Source organism: Onychostruthus taczanowskii, unplaced genomic scaffold, assembly GCF_017590055.1.
Source record: "Onychostruthus taczanowskii isolate IOZ18803 unplaced genomic scaffold, ASM1759005v1 scaffold45, whole genome shotgun sequence".
In the NCBI taxonomy this organism is placed as follows: domain Eukaryota; kingdom Metazoa; phylum Chordata; class Aves; order Passeriformes; family Passeridae; genus Onychostruthus; species Onychostruthus taczanowskii.
This window is the reverse complement of record NW_024502014.1, coordinates 4,969,233-4,991,325: the sequence shown is the minus strand read 5'-3', so window position 1 is coordinate 4,991,325 and position 22,093 is coordinate 4,969,233. Positions and strand designations below refer to the sequence as shown.

The 22,093-nt window shown below is 43.1% G+C and overlaps 1 protein-coding gene across 1 annotated transcript; it reads left to right on the top strand.

The window, feature by feature from the left end:
- The first annotated feature begins 4,719 nt into the window (after positions 1–4,719).
- LOC121341127 (guanylate cyclase soluble subunit beta-2-like) lies at positions 4,720–22,028 on the top strand. The gene is made up of 15 exons (XM_041414387.1): positions 4,720–4,817; positions 5,794–5,888; positions 6,082–6,242; positions 6,648–6,747; positions 7,887–8,107; positions 8,195–8,300; positions 9,950–10,053; positions 11,499–11,715; positions 13,275–13,595; positions 14,308–14,456; positions 16,774–16,920; positions 17,185–17,339; positions 18,848–19,062; positions 19,151–19,273; positions 19,983–22,028. The coding sequence occupies exons 1-15, from the start codon at positions 4,720–4,722 to the stop codon at positions 20,132–20,134; spliced, it is 2,364 nt and encodes a 787-aa protein (XP_041270321.1). The 3' UTR covers positions 20,135–22,028.
- Positions 22,029–22,093: the final 65 nt, after the last annotated feature.

Sequence of the window (22,093 nt, the reverse complement as noted above, 5' to 3'; positions counted from 1 at the left end):
CTAAAACATTATTGACAGCCTTATATCTCCAGCTTAGCTTAACAGATAACCAGAGGAGCTGGGGTTTTGAAAGCTTTCTTGAGGACAAAGCCTGCACTCGTGCAGTTTCACTGCTGTTGAGTTAGTCTACATTAATGTCATTTAACTTTTGCCCAGGGTCTTTAATAAGAATTCAAATATAACTGCTGGGGGTTTAAAATATATGTTTTGAAAATTGGAGCCATCCAAACTATGCAGGACAGCACATCTCCTGTGTTTATTTTTATTCCTGATCTAGACTCTGCATCAGCTGTCTTCATGGTTTGGTAGTGTGAAGTACTGGAAGCCTACCAATGCATATATATATATAAAACTTCCTTTTTGGTTTGCATCAGTAGAAGGACAGATTCTTTTTCACTTTGAGTCACTAAAAAGTCACTGTGCAGGCTAATTTAAGACAAATGTGAACACATGATATCTGAACAACGGATGTGAGGCTGTATTTGAAGGAAGTATGCTGAAAAGCCCTGCATCCTTAGGGGTCTTTGGTAGGAGACAGTGCTGGCAACCACTTGGAGAAAGGATTCTGTTACTGCTGTGGTATTTTGGGCTCCAGGGTGCAGCATTTAAAACGTGCTTTGCTCAGACAGTCATGGAAGGAGCCCCTCCACCATGGCAACTCACATATGACTTTGCATTGCTGGTAATGATCACACAGCAGAGAGAAAAAGAAGAAAAAGGAGGATGGCCTTGCATATACAGACCATGACGGTCTAGGACTGCATTCTCCAAGGCTGTAACCAGGAGTTATAAATTGCTGTATTGCATATTTTCACTTCTCATCTAATTGAAGAAACAGTGTATACAGTGCACTTTGCAGATGGCCCATTTATTTTGCTGAACTGCCTAGGGCTCAAGGATGTTGTTTAGAACTAACTGGGTACAAGCACAACAAAGGCCAGGGGAAATTGGTTCTTGATAAAATCAATTGTCAGGTATGGATGAACATCTTTTTTGCAAGGCCACATTAATTCCCTTCTGAATTAATGAATCTTTTGCCACAAAGGCAGAAAAAATATAAGGCACACTTACTGACAAACTGCCAGGAATGTTGCAGACGTTGAAAGAATTTTCCAGCAGCACAGTCCTCAGGCTGCTGTTTGGATATCAGCACTGGATGCTGAGTGGGCTGCAGGAGGAAGGAATGGCTATGTGCAGGTGCAGCCCCTGGAGGACTTTTCAGACACGTTTCACCTGAAGGTATCCTGTGCCCCTTGCAAGAGGCTCAGCCTCCAGAAGAATTCCAGTGTGCAGTTCTGTCTGAGCCTATGCCTATCCACCCTGTGTGTTCTGGGAAGCAAGAAACCCTCTGAAACCAAAGCCATCCTGTTCCAGCTTCCCCTCTACATCCCCAAACATACCTGCTCTGCTGCAGGAAGGGGCAGGTTGGACCAATGCCAGATCTCTGCAAAGAGGTCCAGTATAGGCTGGGAGATCTGACTGGGCTGTGCCAAGAGAGACCAGAGTCACCATCACCAGAGCACAGCAACAGATTGGAAAGGGGAGTATTGTTTCCTTCATTTTACACAGAGTGGGCTGAGATACAGAAACATGTTGGATGTTGTCTTTGATTACAGACTGGGGGTTATACACAGAAATAGCTGCTGATTTCAAAATTCTAGGAAGTGTTGATTACATTGTGCCAAAGAAATAAAAAATCCCTAGTGACACCAGAAGTGTATTATAATTTATTTTATCTGTTGATTTCTATTCTTTTGCTTGGGAGGTTTCTGTTATCTAACTTGAAATGACAGAGGTGACTCGAGATGACTGAGGACACATTATGGGCCAGGGCCTGTGAAGGATGAGCAGCCTAATGACCCACAAAAAACAATGCTGACTTGAATATTCCTTATCCAGATTTCTCTCATAATCACAAACAGACCAGAAAAAAACAATAGAATCAATTCACTAACCAAAGAAGGGCTAAAGCAATAATAATTTCAAAGTATGATTTACCTTGTACAATACAGATGTAGTATATAGGTACTAATGTGAGTTTTGGATAACTTACCTGAATTGCATCTCCAAATCTTTTTGATAGTTGCTAATCTTTGCTACTAAAATCACTGTATTGCTTATTTAGGTGTCATACAATGAGAAAAAGAAAAGATACTAAAGTACTAGAAGAGAGGATACTGAAGTTCTTTCTGTAATTGTAAATCCCACCAGTGACTCAAGTTTTATAAACTTTAAAATGAGTTTCATTTCTGTGTAACAGAAATTAATTTATACATGGAAGGCAGTAAGCCTACCTATACAATTCTTAGATGGATGATATGGTGTTTATTCCCCTCAGGTACTGCTGACTGGCTGAGCTGTGGGGCTGGGTCTGTGGGTCCAGAACCACCTCTTGCCCTGCAGCAGGCATGGGTGCTCTTTGGAATCACAGCATGGAGAGAAAACCAGGAGATAGACCATCTGTTGTGCTGGCCAATGCTAGCTCCAACAGGTGCGTGTTTGAACAAATATTTGATATTGTTCAGGAAATACAGAGGGGTTTGTGTACATGTGTCTGTGCTAAACTAGACCTCTGCACATAGCTCTGGGAATACAGACTTTTGTTAGTTCTCTTCCCCTGGGCCTGGCTCTGACCAGGCTTTGGCTCACAAGGCAGCTTTTGGGGAGACCTGGTTTATTATCCCTGAGGTCACAGGGGAGTCACTGGTAGTGTGGGACAGAAAGGCTGTGGGGAGGTTAGAGGAGGCTGTGGGAGGGCAGAGACAGCACAGGGTTGGTGGGAGGGCTGTGATTGCCAAAAATTCAGCAGTTCTGTAGCCTGGTGTAGGGCTTTGGCCCAGATTTTGATGTGCCTGCTGAACACATGCAGCAGTGGAGGACTGAGGCTCAGAGACAGAGCCATGAGGACAGTGCCTTAGAACCACCACACCAAGAGCAAAACCTCCCTGCCAGACAGGCACAGAGCCCTGGCTCAATGCACATCCCCTGCAGCATCCCACAACCCTGCACCAGACAGCAGCAGTGAGGTGCTGGCACAGGGCTTTCAGCACCCACAGGGCTGCCTCTGCCAGTTTGGCTGATGGAGGACAGAAGCTCATCTTTATCAAGGGGAGATGGATTTTCCCCAAATAGTTCTTCACTGAGTTCCCTCAGGACTCCCAAACCACTCAAATCTCTCGCTCTACAAATAATTATTTAAAAAATAAACCTAGGAAATGAAACAACTCTGCCAAGTACCAAACCCCTCGAATTCATTGCACCTAACACCAATCACTAAGCTCCTGTTAACATCCCTGCTGCTGTCCTTTCCTCTCAGACAGGCTGGGTGGCTGCAGACACAGCCTGGATGATGGCAGCCACATGCAGGGAGCTTCAGCCCCTGCTTCTTGTCAGGCCTCTGGCAGCAGCTCCCAGCTCAGTAGCAGTCGAATGGAAAGTGCTGCTTCTCCCTACAAACCTCCTGTCCTTGGGTGAGGGTGGCTATCGACTCCACCATTTCCGCTCCTGCTCCTCTAAGGGCAGTTTTAAGAAACCCTTGGCACGAAACCTCTCCTGCTCTTGCCACTCTCCCGGCTCCCTGCTCCCGGCTCCCTGCCCTCCAGAGGCTGGGACCCGATGGTCCCGGCCGTGCCAGCCAGAGTCCAGCCGGGGCTCAGCAGCGGCAAGCGGGACGGGGGAGCTGCCGTCGTGCCGGCGATGCCGTGGCCCCGGGATGCTCCTCGGCATCGCTCGGAATTCCCGACACAGCCGCAGCGGCGGGGAGCGCGCCTCTTCTGCGGAAAACAGCCGAGCCCGCGGGGGGCGCGGAGGGGACCCGGGACCGCAGCGCTCGGGGCCGCTCCGAGCGCCGGCGGCGCCTCCCTGCCCGCGGCCACCGGGGGCGGCGGGGCGGGCCGGGACAGACAGACAGACACACGGGCAGACAGACAGCTCCTGCCGGGGGCCGACAGATAGACAGGTAGCTCCTGTCGTGCACCAACAGCTGCGGCCGGGGACAGACAAGCAGCCCCTGCTGGGGACGGACGGACAGACAGACGGGCAGCTCCTGCCGGGGACGGACAGACAGACAGACGGGCAGCTCCTGCCGGGGACGGACAGACCGACAGACGGGCAGCCCCTGCCGGGGACGGACGGACAGACAGACAGACAGACGGGCAGCCCCGAGAGCAGGGGCTGAGCGCCGTGCCGTGCAGGGTGCTGACCCGCAGGCTGCGGGGCGCTCGCACCGCACCGCACCGCACCACGCGGGGCTGCTGCGCTCTGCCGGCGCTGCCCCGCCGCTCTCCCTCTCTCTCGGTACTGCCCCGCCGCTCTCTCTCCCTTTCGGTACTGGCCCGCTCTCTCTCTCTCTCTCTCCCGGCGCTGCCCGGTCCCGGGGGCTGGCGGGGCCAGCGCGGCACGGCCGGGCCCGCGGTGCCGCAGCCGGGCGCGGGTGCTGTGCCCCCGCCGCAGCGCCCGGCTCCGGCCGCAAACCGGGCACCCACGGCCGCGCCGCCTCGCTCCTTCTCTGCAGAACACCTCCGGCTGCGTGCTCTCCCGTGCTGAATGCTGGGGAAACGCTGAGGAAAACGCTGCGCTGTTTACTGAGAGATGTAATGGCTGTCCAACATTACTTTCTCTTTAGGCCGTCAAGCATTATTCTTCTCTTGCAATATAATAATTAGCAGAGCAATCTGAAATACAGAAAGGTGGCGTTTGAAAAACCAGTACATCCTCTCGATGTTCATATATTTGCTTTTGCAGTATGGATTTATAAACACGTGCCTGAAGTCTTTGGTGGTTGAAAAGTATGGAGAAGAAACGTGGGAAAAATTAAGGTAATGTGTTCCCAATAAATGTAGTGCATTGAAAGTGCTCAGGAATTCAGCAGCAGGAGATAAAATTTCTTATTGGTAAATGGTAGCTGATGTGTGTCTCAAGTAATTATTAGGAGTAACTAAAAGGGCAAAAGCAAGAGTTTCTTGCCTTGTAACACTTCATCCTCTGATACTAATTTGTCCCAATTAATTTGTCATATCAGATAATTAAAGATGACATTTAGTCTTATAGACAATTTTGCAATAGACTTGCTGGCTCACAGTGACAATATTGAGAAGTAATTACACTGAAAAGATGTCATCCTTAATATAAAGTCAGTTTAATTGCAGTACTCAGAAAAGCATCTAAATCAGAATCATAGATCATCTGGTTCCAATCCCCTTGCCATGAGCAGGGAACCTTCCACTAGACCAGGCTGATCAAAGTCCCGTTCAATCTGGCCTTGTTATCATCTCTGGTTTGTCTTGTTTTTATGAGCTATAGGGTATTTCCAAGATATATAAATGATACTTAGATGCCATATAATCCATCCACCATATATTATCATCCATTGAAGCAAATATAAAAAAAAAAAAAAAATCAGCAGGTTTGGGAAGCCCCAAGAACTTGATATTGTGGCCACATTAAACAGAAAACCAGTAGACCAAAAGACAAACTAAGACTCCACTTGTTCTAGCACCCCACAGTATGATGTCCTAATCCTTGAAAGAGTTTACTGTAATACTATAATGTGAAATAGCAGAAATAGCGAGGTGGACACCACCATTCAGCCATGTTAAAGTAATTTAATTAATTTAAAGCACTTTAATATTAAACTTACATCATTAGGTGGAGTAGTGTGTTCCAATATAACGCTCAAGGGAGGTTGAGGAGTGCATTCACAGCAAACAGTATTTAGGAAATGCCAGTTGGGTCACCCAGGCATGTTGTATTTACAGCACTGCTGAGACAAGAATATTGTCTTCTCTGTTGTAGGCTGCAGGCTGGAGTCCAGGATTCTTTCTTGACTTTTGAGGTGTACAAAGATGAGATCACGATGCAGCTTGTTGACAAAGCCTGCAAAGTATTAGGTATGTGTTAGCATGCCTCAAAAATGGATCATCCTGGGTCAAGCCTGAGACTGCAGCCCAGCTTTTGTCTCCTGTGCCCTTGGGAATGCCTTCTCTATATTGCAAATTTTCTGCCTTCAGTCTTAATCCACCTGACAGCATTGCAAGAACTTCCAACCCTTTCTTATTCCTTAAGGTATCTTTATTTTGCCAGGTGTTCCTGCTGACATTGTTCTGAGGGAGTTTGGAAAGTATTTCTTTGAATTCTGTAAGCGCTCAGGCTATGACCACATGCTGAGGACACTGGGTGGAAATCTCTACGAGTTCATAGAGAACCTGGATGCACTGCACAGCTACCTGTCCCTTTCTTACCAGGCAAGTCTGGGTAGTAACTGCTGAGCAGGTCTGCATGGGCTGTGCCAGAGTTCACAGCACAAGGAACAGCACCTCATAGGTGTGAATAAACAATTAAAACAATCACCAAAGCATGTTCTTTCTATGTTCTGAAACAGATTACTCTAAATGTTAGGATAATTTCTAAAAATGATTGGTTTTGACTAGTCCTCAACATTAGATATTATTTTCTACATTGGCCTAGCAGATTTTCTTCACAGGTGAGAATATTTAATTTTCTGTTTTTCAGCTTATTTATATTACAGTTTATATTAAGGCAGACATGCTTTTGTACAAGTGGAATTCATCAGTCTGCTTTCTGAAAAAGTAGACTTTTCCAGAAAAAAGATATTGAGGTTTTGTTTTTGGTTTTGTTTTTTTCCTCAGGAGATGAATGCACCATCTTTTAGAGTAGAAAAAAATGAAGATGGGTCAATGCATTTACATTACTATTCAGACAGAAGAGGTCTGTGCCATATTGTGCCAGGTAATGAGACTTAATGCAGAGTACAGATCAATGCAGTATGTGTGCAGAGTAATCATATATTTGCAGGGGCACTCAGAGTTCAGTATCTTTTTTTCAGATGAGGTCTGGCCATGGAATTGAAGCCTGGTAGAGTTCAGTGTCCAGACTCTGAACTCATTATTTCCCTGCTGCCTGATCACTCCTAATTTGATTAAATTTTGGGTATGACAACCCAGTCAAAATTTGATTAAATTTTGGGTATGACAACCCAGTCCATAAATGTCCATTCTTGCTATAGAATTCCCTCCCTGGAAGAAGAATGCAAGTTCATGGTGTGTAATTGTGAGAATTAACTGTTTATTAATTCTCAGTGACTAGTGCTTTTTAAATGCCCATGAGGTAGAAATTCTAGTTGAGTTGAAGGCATTCATCTGCCTTGTAGTACATCCAGTCTGTGAAACTCCTACTGAACCCTGCTCCATACTGAATCTTTTACCAGCATTTACCAGCATCTCCAGAGCTGTGCTTGTGCAAGCCTTAGAGAGCTATAGTTCTGTAAGAGATGATCATATCCCTTTCTTTCATAAATGATGCTGAATTTAGAAGTTCATCAAAACTTCTCCCTTTGTCAAAACTTATTTGACATTGAAAGCACAGAATTATTTGGAATTTCATACAGAGCTTTTGATGTCATTTTGATGTCCAGTATTTTGCCTAATACCTGACCAGAAATGAGAGAACTGATTGTGCATCTGCATGAAAGATATTTCCTTCCTTTCAAAATACAGTATCCTTCAATGACTGAAATAGATTGTATAGCAGAATCTTTAGAATCCCTGCACTCTTTGGGTTGATGGGAATTCATGTCATTGCTCTATGGCTACTTGAGCACATTCTTCAGCTATCCTGCTGAGCTGCTCCTGGTGAAAATCAGCATTTGTCCTCAGCCAAGGCAAAAGCAGCATAACTTTGAAGCTGACCTCCTGTGAGCATATTCTCATCATGGCAGCTGTAGCAAGGACGACATGTGTTGCTTTCTTCTTCCAGAGTTTTTTGGGAAAGTGATTTCTGAAACAGTGAAATTCCACTGGGGGCCCTCTAAAAGGGGAATTGAAAAGGTTTTGTTCTTGGCAATACCTTGTCTTTTGTTTCCCCTTCAGGAATCATCGGTGCAGCAGCCCTGGATTTTTTTAACATTGAGATTTCAATGAAAATAGTCAATCAAACAGAAGAAGAAGAAAGAACTGGGAAAAGAGAACATATTGTTTTTCTTGTCACTCAAACCCCTCTATTTCCGTGCAAGGAAAGAAATGAATTTTCTTCCTCATCTCAGTGTCTTGTTGACTCTGAAAAACAAATTGAGAATCAACTGAATAAAGAGGTATTTTAATATTCATTATCATCATATTACTAAAATGTATTTAAAATAAAAACACCCTTGAATTTCCCTTTGGATTTATTTCAACAGGACCTTGAAAAAGCCAAGAATGCAAATGGAGAGAGAGGAAACTCTGTTTGTCCTGTTAAGAAAAGTCACTGGAAAACATTGAGAGGAATAATCACGTTAGGAAAAGGTGAGAGATCATTCAGAGGGAGCTCGTTGTCATTTCTGAGTCTCTTCAGCTAGAAAGTCAGTAAGCCTCCCTATCCCCACCCACCCATCCATTTCGAAGTTACCATTTATATTTCCTCTGCAACTTTTCAAAATGTTTCTGGTTAAGTTTCTTTCAGTTTGACATTGATGAGCAAAGAAAAATTGCAGATAATAAGCATGCTTAGTAATGACAGATACTTAAGTGGAATATGACCTGTCACTTTTGTCTCTTAAACAGGGCTTTCATCTGAAAAGTGTTCTTCTATAAAATGCCATTGTGTGGTGAATTTGATTCTTCATTCTCATGTCACTTGGTTTAAGATGCTGAATTTAAAAGTGTGTTTTTTAACTTGGTTACTACTCTTTTCCAAAATTATCAACTGTAGTAAATTTTGAAAACAAAATTACATCCTCCACTACCAAAAGTCTCCTGCTAATCTTGTAATCTCGGTTCTTGCCTTTATGTATTAGATGTTTATATATGTTTATAAAATGGAAGGAATTTTTCAATTAGGATCTTTTAATTCCCCAAAAGGAATGAGAATCTAGCTCAGTATTGCCAAGATGTCTGCATTCTGGGATGAGTGAAAAATTGAACCTGGTAGCACCTGGTGCAGTGTCACATGCATTACAAGGGCAGATATACTAAGTAAGAAATTAATATATATTTAAAATAAAATTTTAGACTAGCATTATTACTAAAAAACAACAACAAAAAATTCTTTAGCTAAAGGTGTGAGTTACCAAGAGCCAGATTTTGATAAATTAAAAACCCACACTGACTTCCCCTGAAGCAGTAAGAGGTTCTAAGTTTGCAATATTTTGCACCAATCTCCTGAGTGACTTGAACATTTGTTCTCAGCAGAACTTACTGGAGTAACTATCATAGCTCCCTTCAGGGGGAAAGAGACCACTGGAAGGAATCATCTTTTTGATTCTGGTGGGTTACTGGGAATCCAACTTTATGCCATGAAGATCAAAGGTTTTGGGTGCTTCACTCTAAAGATGAGCTGTTTTGATATTTTACCCACTGTATTCCTTTAACAAAAATATCTGCTAGTAAGCACACACTACTCTGTAGATTTGTGACCCTTTTCTAAAAAATCTCAGGGTAAGTAAAATAGAAACCAAACAATAATTCTGTCTCTGTGTTATGGACATTGTACATATGGTTTATTGTACAGGAGACTAAAACCCAGATCACACTGATTTTTTTCTCTTAGTGTTCCTTAGTAGCTGGCAAAGTGTATTAAACCCACTTCTGTGCACATTTTTGTGGGATGTGCCTATGTTATATTGCTATGGCGTCTGCAGATTGATAGAGAAGTAACATCTACAGTTGTTCATCTATTCTTATTTTTTCTACATAATTTCATGCATCTAGTGCTTTGTGTTTTTTGTATGCTTAAGTTGTAAATACTCAGCCAACTCAGATTAGTTGGTAATCAGCTGTGGATTGCACTGCAGAGCATTTAGCACAGATGGGGGCACATTTCTGGGCCCACGCACTGTTTGCTTTGTCTTCACTGACTGTGATATAGGGTCCTGTCTCACTGAGTGGTAAAAAGTCATGCTAATTGGTTTGATGAAGTGCAGCCTGATTTTAAATCTACACATTTCTCGCCACAGGTAAGCTCCTGAGAGGATTTGATCCTGTTTATCCCAAGAGCCTCTGGATTGACACAAAAACATTTTGCAATGGACTTCCTTTTCATATGGTTTTTGACAAAGAGGTAGGACAGGCATGTGGTCAGGGCCCTTAGTTTGCATAAACCTCAGAGTAATTTCCCTTTGTTTTGACTGTCCTTCAGTTCCCTGCTGCGTGCTCTGTGTGCAGTGCACACTCACAGGATTTGCAGAAATACTCTGTTCAGAGACATGCTCTGTGTCACTGCAGATAGGGATCTCCTTCGAATTCATTGAGTTTGCATGTCTGAAACATCTGCAGATATGCCAGCAAGGTTTATTGCAGCAGTCTATCTGTTACCAAATAGTGAGCAGAATTTTTTGAGGTTTCTGATCACCTTCCTGTCCCTGGATATACCAGAGCCATGTCCCATCCTTTAAACTGGCTTTTCATTTGCAGTTTCCTGCTCTCCCAGTTACTAATCTGTCCCCAGGCTTGTCCCAAGCTCCTTGTGTTTCCTGAGTCTACTCCTACATGCTTCTGCTGGGAAAGCCCAGCCACCTACTGCATCAGGCAGCATGCAGCCCCTCTGGGACCCCCAAATCTCTTTACCTTTTGGGGCAGGACTGTCTCCTCTCCTGGTCACACATACTCTGCAGCCCTTGGCAGGGCTGCCCTCTGGCTGCTTCCCAGCTCGCCTGGCTTCCCACCAAGCTAGAGGTCCTCCTGCTCTGAGCCCTGTGCAGAGAATATTGGCTTGAGACAGGAGCAAAGAAGGGAGAAGCTGAGGATGGGACAGCAGAAGAACACTGAATCCATTCCCCTCAAGGAACATGTTTTGGCATTGTGCTGGTTGAGATACCAGAACATATAATCTGCTTCATGACATTGCCCACATCAGCCAAAATACAGAGTCTTAAACCTTTCAAGAAGGCCAGTATGAATAATTTAATAAAATTACTAGTGTGCAACGAAGAGAAGTCCTACACCCATTACTGGTAGCCAGGTGAGAGCTTCAATAACCAATGACAAGCAGAGAAGAATGTTTCTGCAGAATTTAAGAGCTCATGTATGGTCAGCAGAGGAAAGGAAAATGACTAAACCTTTACACTTCGTTAAGAGAAAGTAACCCATGACATCTATTAGAAAATTAATATTAGCCAAGGCATTTTATGCCACAGTTATTTTCATTTTGGAATACAGGACACTCCAGTATCTCAAATTTTCTCCTGCAAAATTCTCAGATTTTCTCCTGCAAGGCTGTTTGTGAGGCCCACACAAATGCAAGCAGGGATAATAGCAGGTAGTTTTGGGGGTTTTTCACAATTGACAGGAAGGAACATTTTAATAACAACATTCCTTTCTTGGGCTTTGTCTTGCTGTGAAGGGCAGGCATTCAGGGTTGTGTAGCACTACAGTGACAAGATAGAAACTGCTCAGAAATAAACCATGTGCTCTAGAAAAGCTGAGTGTGTGGAAATGTGTGAACAGTGCTTGGTCTGAATCCAAAGGGACATGAGGTGTAACATTGGTCCATATTTTCTTTTTAAGCTCAAAGTGAAGCAAGCTGGGGTGAGCATTCAGAAGATTGTACCTGGCCTTCAGACCATGGGCATCTGCTTGGATCAGTACTTCAGGATCGTCCACCCAGAAGTACCCTTCACCATCTCCAGCATTCAGAAATTCATCAACAGCCAATTTGTTTTCCAGACTAGAAGAGAGATGATGCCTGAGTCATGGAAAGAACGGCCAATGCTGGAGCTGAGAGGTACTTCAGTGTTTGCAATGGAATAAGTGCTCGTATTAGATCAGGAATTAGGCTGAGGTGCACTCCTGACCTCCCTCCAGTCCTGTAAATAGCCTTTGGGCAGTGAGGAGATTCGATGGGTCTGCTTAGAGAAGCAGTAGATGCTTGTACACAAATTCTGCTATCACCTCACCAGATTTGGAAAGCTTTCAGTCAGAAGCAGCAACTCTGCTCCTGTTTGAAAGGCTTAGAAATATGGTGATTTTCTGATGCTGCAAAACGCACATATGAATACATGGTTTGTTCTTAATTTATGCCTTTGAGGGGAGTTATTTGCTGCTGGCTGGGTTTCCAATGTGATTAAAAATAGATTAGTTCTCTGTGCTTTTATTTTTTGTAGCACATTTTCAGGTTCTGTCTTCACACACCCCCCCAAAGCCACGTAAGAGAGTTTACCAGTTAAAATTATCTCAGCAAAAGAGATATTGTATTTGCTTTATTTTTACTGAGAGGACTGATTATGGGATGATCCTCTGCTTGGTGTAATTAACTATAATGGCATTTGGTTTAATTGTTCTGTGACTTCTTCTTTTCTGAACTATTTAATGGGAGCTAATTTTCTCTTGTCTCCTTTCACCTTTATGTAATGAGTGTCAAATCTTGTTTTCCTGAGATTCAGAAAAAAATTAAGCGTTTAGGGACAACCTTGAAAAAAGTAATGCCACCAAAACAAGGAACTTTGACCAGCCATGGGTACAATTGTACTTTCCCTTATCCTCTAGGGGTTAGTTCACATGTATTTCTGATGTTTCAATCCTCTTAGTTTTAAAGCTGTTCATCCAGTAGCCATGGGGATGAGGTGAGGGAGAAAGAAAGAAATAGGAATTCCTATGTTGCTGTTTAGAAAACAATGATACTTATGAAGTAAGATAATAATAACAACAACAACAATAACAATAATAATAACAGTCAGAGTCAAAATCAAACCTCAAACAAAACCCGAAAAACTAGATTCCCCACCAAAAATCCCTTTTACCTTTCAGGCATTTTTGTAACTGCTTATTTAGATTATGATAGTAACTGAAAGCTTCAATTTCCGGGGAGAAAAGTGCCATTGACTTTACTGGGACACAAACTATGCACTGTAAAATTAAACTTCAAATGCTTTGCTTAATCACTGTGAGTCTCAGTTCCTCAGTGCACAGTTGTGACTGACTGGCTTCGGGAACAGCCCAAGAATAGGAGGAGAGGAGGGGAGAATGTGGAGAGGAGCAGAAAGGAGAGGAGAGATGTTGTGAGCACTGAGGTTCCTCATTAGGAGGAGGGACTTGAATCCTAGCTGGGCTCTGCCCAGCACCTGCAATGAGGGAATGACTTCTTCCTGGGTTCCAAAATTTTGTTATTGCCTCCTCTGAACAAGTTCACCTCGAATTCCTAGGAAATAGATTCCTGTGATCATCCAGACCCTACAGAAACCCACCGACCTTAGAACTCATCCCCTAGGATTAACTCCAGTAATGCAGAGCACCCTGTGAAAGGCCAGAGTGCTGAAAAGCCTTGCCAACGGCGGTTCCCCACAGGGCAGATGATGTGGATGGAGCCCCTGCAGTGCATGCTGTACCTCTGCTCGCCGTTGCTGCGCACGCTGCACGAGCTGGAGGAGCGGCAGATGCACATCGCCGACATCGCCCCCCACGACGTCACCAGGGACTTGATTCTCCTCAACCAGCAGCGCCTGGCAGAGATGGAGCTCTCCAGCCAGCTGGAGAGGAAGAAGGAAGAGCTGCGCATCCTGTCCAAGCACCTGGAGGAGGAGAAGAAGAAGACTGAGGCTCTGCTCTATGCCATGCTTCCCCAGCACGTGGCCAACCAGCTGAAAGAGGGCAAGCGAGTTGAGGCAGGTGAATGAGCGGGGTGCATTTGGGACGTGTGATCTGTGCAGCAGGGGCTGGGGATAGAGACTGGGGTGCTGGCACAGCCCCTTTGCCACTGCCCTGGAGTCCATTCTCCACTTGGTGACATCCATGCGTAGGAGGAGGATCACAGACCCTAATTTCGCTGATAATAAAAGTTAGGCTATTCTTTCAAAGAAAGCTTTGGTAACTCTTTGCTAAAATTTTTCCTTAGGTGGTGAAAGGTGGTAGTGTTGCCCATTCAGTGAACAAAATTCAGTTTTTCAGCAGTAATCTGAGATTTTGGTTTTAACATGGGTATATAGGAAGACGAGGGCTCAGAAATGAAGGGAGTAAAGAAAGTGGTCTTTGCCAGCAAATTCTCCTAATACCTTTATGCTGTTTATAAATGTAGGATTGTGATGATTCCCATTGTTACTAAGGGTAGCAATAACATGCTTAAATTCCCTTTAGTGAGCACATATATGAAATTAGGGATAACGAGTTCAGTATTTCCTGTATATGGTGTATTCACATGTTTGGGTTGTTTCAGATGTGCAATTATTCCTATATTGATACACTCTGACACCTCTCCTTCCTCTCAGCACCCATGTATGATTATTACATATCAGAGGCCATAGAATGATCTTTTCAAGCAAGTCTCAAACAGATACTGTGATTGTGCAGCCATTACAAATACCACTGCTCTTTCTGCCCACAGGAGAGTTCAAGGAGTGCACTATATTGTTCAGTGATGTGGTGACCTTTACCAACATCTGTGCCCAGTGTGAGCCTATTCAGATAGTTCTCATGTTAAATTCAATGTACCTGAGGTTTGACAGACTGACCACAGTGCATGATGTGTACAAGGTAGGTACTGTGCCATGAGCAGGGAAGAAATTTTGGTGGGGTTTTTTCTGTTTGTTTGTTTTTTAATTTTTTGGGGGTTTTTTTGTTGTTGTTTGTTTGGGGTTTTGTTTGTTGTGGTTTAAAATCTACTTAAATCCTTGTTAAAGCGCTTTTTTGTTGTTGTTGTTTGTTTGGGGTTTTGTTTGTTTTGGTTTAAAATCTACTTAAATCCTTGTCACCACAGCATGATTGTTGATTAAACCATAAAATATTACCTTTTTGTAGTGGCCACAGAAACTGAAAAACAGGGAGAAGTGGACATTATTGGATAGGAGCTCAACTTCTATCATAGGCTAAAGCCTCTTTCCACAGTGCTAATGCCAGAATGGCTCTTCTTTCTTATCTCTCTCTCTCCCTCCTTTCTCAAGTGCCTATCCAACATGAATAATTTGCCTAGTTCTTTTATTTGAACCTCTTCTAAATAGGTCACTTTGTCATTGTCTCTTTTGGTGAGAAGTAGCATTATAGACAATAGCCAGACAACAGCTAGACTTCTGTTTCATGGAGATCTTCAGCAATGGTATCCTCTGCTGCCAACCCCACAGAGCATCAATTAGACCTAGACTGTGCATGTGGTCTCCCAACTGTGCTGGAAAGATCAGAGCCCTGGCTGGTCTGTAATAATAGTGTTGCTAACACTTCCAGAGGTACCAGATTCGATGTGCTGAAGAACAGTTCCTAATTCTGTCTGTCTCCTCAGCTCATGAAATATTTAGGAAGGCAGAAATAGTAAAGAGTGAAATCCAAATCTCATTTACTCTTTGCTCAGGCAAGGCTTGCAGTTCATCCCACAGCAAATTGTACTGGGAAATCAGAAGCATTTCTTCCTTGGCAAAGAGTCTGTATTCAATAATTGAAGAATTCGGGATATGGCCCACAGATTTCATGATGAATTAGCATCAAATTCTATCTAAATCATCCATCATAAGTAAATGATATGTCACTATAATAATCTCCTTTTGAAGTCTGTATATAACTCCTATTAATATTGGAGGAAGTTACGGGGTACAGAGAGCAAGGATGAGATTACTATTGCAGGGAACTGGGAAAGCAATGAAATAGTGACATTGATCAAAGAAACTTGGCCCAAGCTTATAAACATCTGAAGTTATGAATAAATCTTTTTAAATTAAATCTTCTACTATGGCTGAAAAATAATTAGGGTATCTATTTGCATTAGCAGCTTTTTACAGTTGTTTTTAATTTGTTACAGAAAACTACTGGCATCACTGTGGGTTTGGCTGTCTGATAGAAGGCATGGACAGGAACACATTCTTTGAGATTGAAGTGCTGAACTGTTTTAAGTCATCGTGTTAATGAACAAACCCAAATATTATGTTTCCACTCTCCTATTGGTGTTAATATTTAAGAAAGTCAATTAGTCTCATCTAAAAGATCTCTTTTTTACTGATGATAAATGGGTCAGTGGAACCTCCTAAGAGCAGTTTAGAAAATTTCATTACCGTGTAACAGGCTTTTACAGTGGATTTTGAACATTTAAGAATTTTCTTTTTCAAACAGGTCTGTTCTATTCCCAGCAAAATTTCTGTTACAGGATCAAAATCCAAAGCATTTCTCAGGTACTTTAGCATGTATTTCAAAGAGACTGGGTGCCTGAAGGAGGACAAACCCTTCAGCATTTGTCTCACAGGCTGCAGCTGTTGTGGGAAAACAGCTGGTTGTAGGGAAGGATGTTCCCAAATTGTTTAGCTCACATTGTGTTCTGTGAGATTCTGGAGACTGGAGGTTCCTTAATTTTGTGTGAACCCCTTAATCATAATCAACAGTGAATGGGCACCCTTGCTTTATTGTGACTATTAAAAAATAAATCTCTCTCAAACAAGAAATACGCTTTTAGCTCCAATTGTGAATGAGAGCTAATTAACAGCACTCATCTCTCAGGTGACCTCCTGGCTCAGGAGGCTGTGCCTCGGGCTAGCTCTTTGCATAGACCCAGCTCTGCCCGGGGTAAGGGGAAGGCAAACAGTCTGCACTGTTGCAGCCTTTCTTGCAGCCCTTCCTCCTTAGGGTCTCTCACACTGATAGCTAAAGTGGGTCAAGTGAGCAGGGACAGAATGCGATGGAACTTTTAGCGTGGAGTGAAGCAAAGGACCTCCATCTCAAGGAAACTCATGTGTGCTAAAGCTTTTCAGTGACTGGAAGCATCTTTTAAGAGAAAGGAGCAGTTGGTGCAGATGAGAAGAGCCCTGAAGAGCAAACCACTAACCTGAGTGAGGTGCAGCTGGCATGCTCATGTGCTTGTCCCTCTCAATTGAAGGTGGAGACGATTGGAGATGCCTACATGGTGGTGGGGGGGGTCCCTGTGCCTGTACCCACTCACGCAGAGCGAGTTGCTAATTTTGCCTTGGGCATGATAATGGCAGCCAAAGGAGTACAGAACCCAGTTTCTGGAAATCCTATCCAAGTAAGTCAACACAAAGGTGCATGTGTGTCTGTCTGCTTCTTGTGCTGAGCTTCTGGTTAATGTATTGCAGCAGCACCTCAAAGAGCTGCTTCTGACTCCTCTTTGGCCTTGGGCACATTTCCATGAGGATCCTCTCCCTGTGGATATTTGATATATTCTGGCGTCCAGTGTTGTGTTGAGATGAACTTTTCGGTGGCTGGATAGCATTAAGAAAGATGTTAAATAACAAGTGACATTTCTGGGGGGTGTTTTATCTTTGTAAAGATTCGAGTTGGGATCCATACAGGTCCTGTCCTGGCGGGGGTTGTTGGAGAAAAGATGCCTCGTTACTGCTTGTTTGGGGACACGGTGAACATCGCCTCCCGGATGGAGAGCCACGGCGTCCCCAGCAAAATCCACCTCAGCTCCAGTGCCTACCAGTGAGTAACTGAGGGAAGCCTCACCTGCTCAAATCCACTGCCTTGGCAGCTGCACCTTTCGGTGTGGATGGGGCTTAGTCACTCATTTAAGCAGCTTGTAAAGGGAAGTCACTGCTTGTAAAGAGTCTTATTTTTTTCCTAATTATTCCAAATGTACTTAATATATAGGAGCAGAGGTTTGAGAGGGCAAAATATTAAAAAAAAAAACAACTGTCATGACTTATTTGGAAATACTGAAGGTTTGAGAGGGCAAAATACAAAAAAAAAAAACCAACTGTCATGACTTCTTTGGAAATACTGTTAAATTGATGTAGGTGCTAGAAAGACAGAACATCTAGAACATAACAAAAGGCTTAAAATCTCTCTGAGCACCATAATTTGTAGTGAAACATTAATTTACACTTACTAAAGATTAACTGCATAAACAGCTATCCTCTTCATGCTGTAATTTACTTTCCAGAAACTCATGTTTGTAAAAAATTAATTCTACATTTCCAAGAACTTTATGTATGCATAAAATCTGAATGCAACAGTGGAAGCAAAGACAAACTGCAAAAGAAGGAGTACAACAACATTGTCTGGGCACATAGGAATGATGTTGGGAAAATGAGAACTCAGCTGGCACTGAAATGGGAAACAAAGTTCAAAGGCAGTCAGAGGAGCTGTGCAATGTTAGAACATAAATAGAAACATGGACCTGCTGTGGCAGGTGATTTAGTGACAGTGCCCTGAAGAAAGGCTGAGTTACTCAAGGCCTCTCTTGCTTTGGTCTTCACTGATGAGTTCTTCAAGGTCCCTGCACCAAGAGTCAGGGTTCAAGGAGCAGGTGAACTGTGAGTACTGGAATAGGATCAGAGCAGGGATCTTTTGAGACATCTCAATCTGCAGAAATGCATGGGAGCAGCAGGGATCTGAGGTGATGAGAGCTGGGTGGTGGCACTGCAGAGCTGCTGGCTGTCAGCTCTGGCAGGCCATGCCTGTCAGCACTGTAGCAGCTGAAGAAAGCTACAGCTGTATGGAAAAATGGCAAGGGGGACATTGGGAAACTGCAGGCTGATCAGCCTCGTGTCAGTCCCAGAGCAAATCAAATGGTCATTTTTGGACACATGAAAAAGGCAGTTGGGAATAGCAAATCTGGATGTAAAATAAATTAGTTAATCATGCTTGACAGACCTGATTGCCTTCTCTGATGAAATGACTGGGGATAATTCTGTCTAGCTGATATTGGCTGCCTCAGTTCTTAATTTCTATTTACTGGTAAATAAGAACCCTCCACCCTACCGAAGTATTTGACTATGTGATCCATTAATTTTTGATCAGGCTGTATGTGTAATGCTATGAAAGCACAGCAGGCTTGAATAAACAGTTGAAACAAATCCTCAGTTGTTCACAAATTGAGACTCTTTTCCCCAGACTGTTATGACTTGATCACTCAGCTCTTTGAAAACATCAGTGTCATTTTTACTTGTCTTGAATTTTCATGTGTCATTTTGCTTCTGATACTTTAGGTGCCTAAAATACAAGAATTTTGAGATTACTGAAAGAGGAGAAATAGAAGTAAAAGGCAAAGGGAAAATGCACACCTACTTCCTCATTAGAAATAAATCTGCAACTGAGAATGAGATTATGGGAAGGCCAATGAAAGATTTAGATTCTGGCCATGAATCCGTTCAGTCCTTTCCAGAAGACAAGATTGAAACTGTACCAAGTTCTCATCAGCCAGGTAGAGTCAACTCAACACATATTTTCCTCCTTGAACAAATGAACATTAATACAATCCAATTAAATGTCCTTTTGTGTTCTTCTTTCAGCTACTCAGACCCAGCAAAAGAAGGACCAGACCCCAGCTATTGCAATGAAGTATGTTGATGGCCCCACGGATGCACAAAACAGCTTCAAAAGGAGAAATCAGATGAAAGCTGGAGATTTAACAGGTAGTTATTTAGTTACCGTGTCACAAAGATGACAGAACTAGAAAGTAACTGAGGCTTAATCTTGCAAGTTCTTTACATTAATCTTCTAAATAACCATAGTTTGTCAAGCCAGACATTCATGCCAACATATACACATTATCCTTCCACACAATCCTTAGGGCCAGACAGCTTTCACCTTTGGAGCAATCCCAGGTGTTGGTTGGCACTAGTGAGAAAGAAGCTGACAGAGCTGTCAAACCCCAGAGCCCTTCTGAGAGTGCAGATAGAATGGATAAATGTTAGACATCTCTTCGCAGGGACAGACCATGAAGTGTTCATGTACACATCTTTTCCTAGGAAAGATGTAGTTATGGAGGAGCCTTACCGACTCAAGAGAGACCTCAGTCCTGCCTGCTGCAGGAGTCAGGAGGATTTATTGCCGTGCTTACGTTCTGTGACCAAAGTTCATTCTCCTTTGAAGTAGCTGATACTGAGATAACAGATTTGATGCCATAACAACCTAATCTAATGCAGCAAGTCTTGTAGTTCTATTTGTGTGTTTTGTGGATTTTAAACAGACTAAATATGTTGTCGCTAATTACTGGAAAATATTTTACTGCCTTCCCTCCCACCTGCTTAGATGTGGTGGTTAATCTAGTATGTGGTGTGCTGACAAACAGAAACCTTTCTGGTCCTTAAAAACTCACAGTGCAGGAGTGTTCCCTTTCAGGCAAAACTTGTGATTCCAAAAGCGATGGGAGTCTCCATGGCAACCAGCATGCAGATGATGGTCCTCGTCCTCCAAACCAGGGAAGAGTCAAACCTGCTGCTGAAGAGCCACAGAATAGAAATGTTCGTTCTAATTTTTGCACTTTACTCTAAGTTTCTTACTTTTACATTAAACAGAGAAATTTTATTTTGATTTTGTGCATTTTGCTGTTATGGGACTGATTTTGTATATGAGTACCACATGATTTTGTAAAAAAAAAAAAAAAAAAGAAGAAAAAAGACATTTCATCACAGTTTTCAGTAAAAATAAAGCAGTGGAGGAAATTTTTTTAATCCATCTACATGGGCCATACAATACTTCCAGTCAAGAAAGAAACCCTTGCAGGATGCTTTGAAGATGCATTTTCAGCCTGTGCCACATCTTTGAATATCCTTGTGTAAAAATCATGTTTTGGTATCTGGTGCAGCAATTGAGAAAGAGGTGACTCATCCAGCTAGAAATATTCCTACTCAAATGAGCACTTGCCATAAAAGAAACATTCCCTGAAGTGACCATCTGTCTTGACTCCAGCACAGCCAACAACTTCCCCATGTATGGTTAGCAGCATTCCACCTGTGTTTTAACTGCAATAACAGCTTAATTTCTCGACTAATCTTTGGTTGTGTAAAGGCATTAGGAAGTAGAAGTGCAGAATGATCTAAAACAACGTGTATTTTTGCATCCTGAAGAGAGAATGATGTGTACTTGATAGCAGCCAACAGAAGAAAAGAGCACCTATGATCTCTGAACCAGCCATACATACTGCGCACAGAAGGACATGGAAATGGTGGAGCTACAAAGCATCAGATTTGTCACAATGCTGAAGGACTGTTCAAGGCCTGCAACCTATTTGAGACCTTCAAATGAGTTTCAAGTTTATGTCTCATTTTTGTCACCCCAGCTCGACAGAAAAAAAACCCCAAAAAACCAACAACAACAACAAAAAAACCATTCAGGACTGCAGAAGGAGACAGTCCGTGCTGGAATTAATGTTGCTAGCATCATTGAAAACAACAGCATGAGAGATCAGCATTACCTGAGCATTATCAGAGGGTGCCCAACTGGAATACTTCTGTGCTAATATATTCTTAGATTAGGCCTGAGCAGAAATGGGAGAGAAAAATTGAAGCTCATTTGTCAGGGATCTCAGAGAGAGGAGCAAAAATACAGTGGATATAAAGGTTGCAGACAATTTGGTGCATCATAAATTGTGCTCTCACTCCTATAAATGGAGCTTGGAATAGGTGGGTGACTTTGACAGAAGATGTGCCCTGCACACTGATTTATTACCTTTGGCTGTGGATTCATTGACTAAGGATGCAGGCATGAGACCAATGTGAACTCTGGGCAAGAACTCACTGGAGGAGGTGATAAAGTTACTCCTCTCTGACAGTCTGGAGCATCACATTTCCACCTCTGTGTGTGCAGCAAGAGCAAGGCTCTTTAAGCACTGACAGAGAGCCAAGACTGATGAAAGGCATCTCCTCCTCTTTATAGTACAGCCAGATGAAATTTCACCTGGTTGGATTTTTTTTTTCCAAATCTCTGGGCAGCTCAGTCTAGAGGAACAATTAGTGCAATTAGAGCAGCAGAGGAGGATGCACAGAGTGAAGCCATCGGTGCTGTTCTCCACTGAAGAGGTGTTCCAGGGGTTTGCCAGGTGTGGTCCTGTGCAATGAACGCCTGTTAGCTTTTGGAGCACCTCATAAGCACATGCTCTGGCTCAGCTTCCTCCAGAAGAGATCCATTGAACACTTGCTTTGCTTAAATTTGCCCTTCTTGCTCTGAGCAATCTCTGGCTGTTTAATATTGGGATGTTTTAATTGCCAGTAAGTGCTCCGTGGTACGTTCCTTCATGCTGTCCTGTGGTACAAATGGTGTGCTCAGTGGTTTCTCTGTGGCAGCTGCTGCAATCTGGTCCTCCTGGAGGTGCAGAGCTGGGTCAGATCTGCACAACTGCTTCTAAAAATTAATGTGCCTGTGCATCATCATGTGTTCTTAAATCTGTAGGCACTTCTAAAGAATGCAAAAATATAATTCAAAAATAAATCTTTTCATTAATATACCGGCTG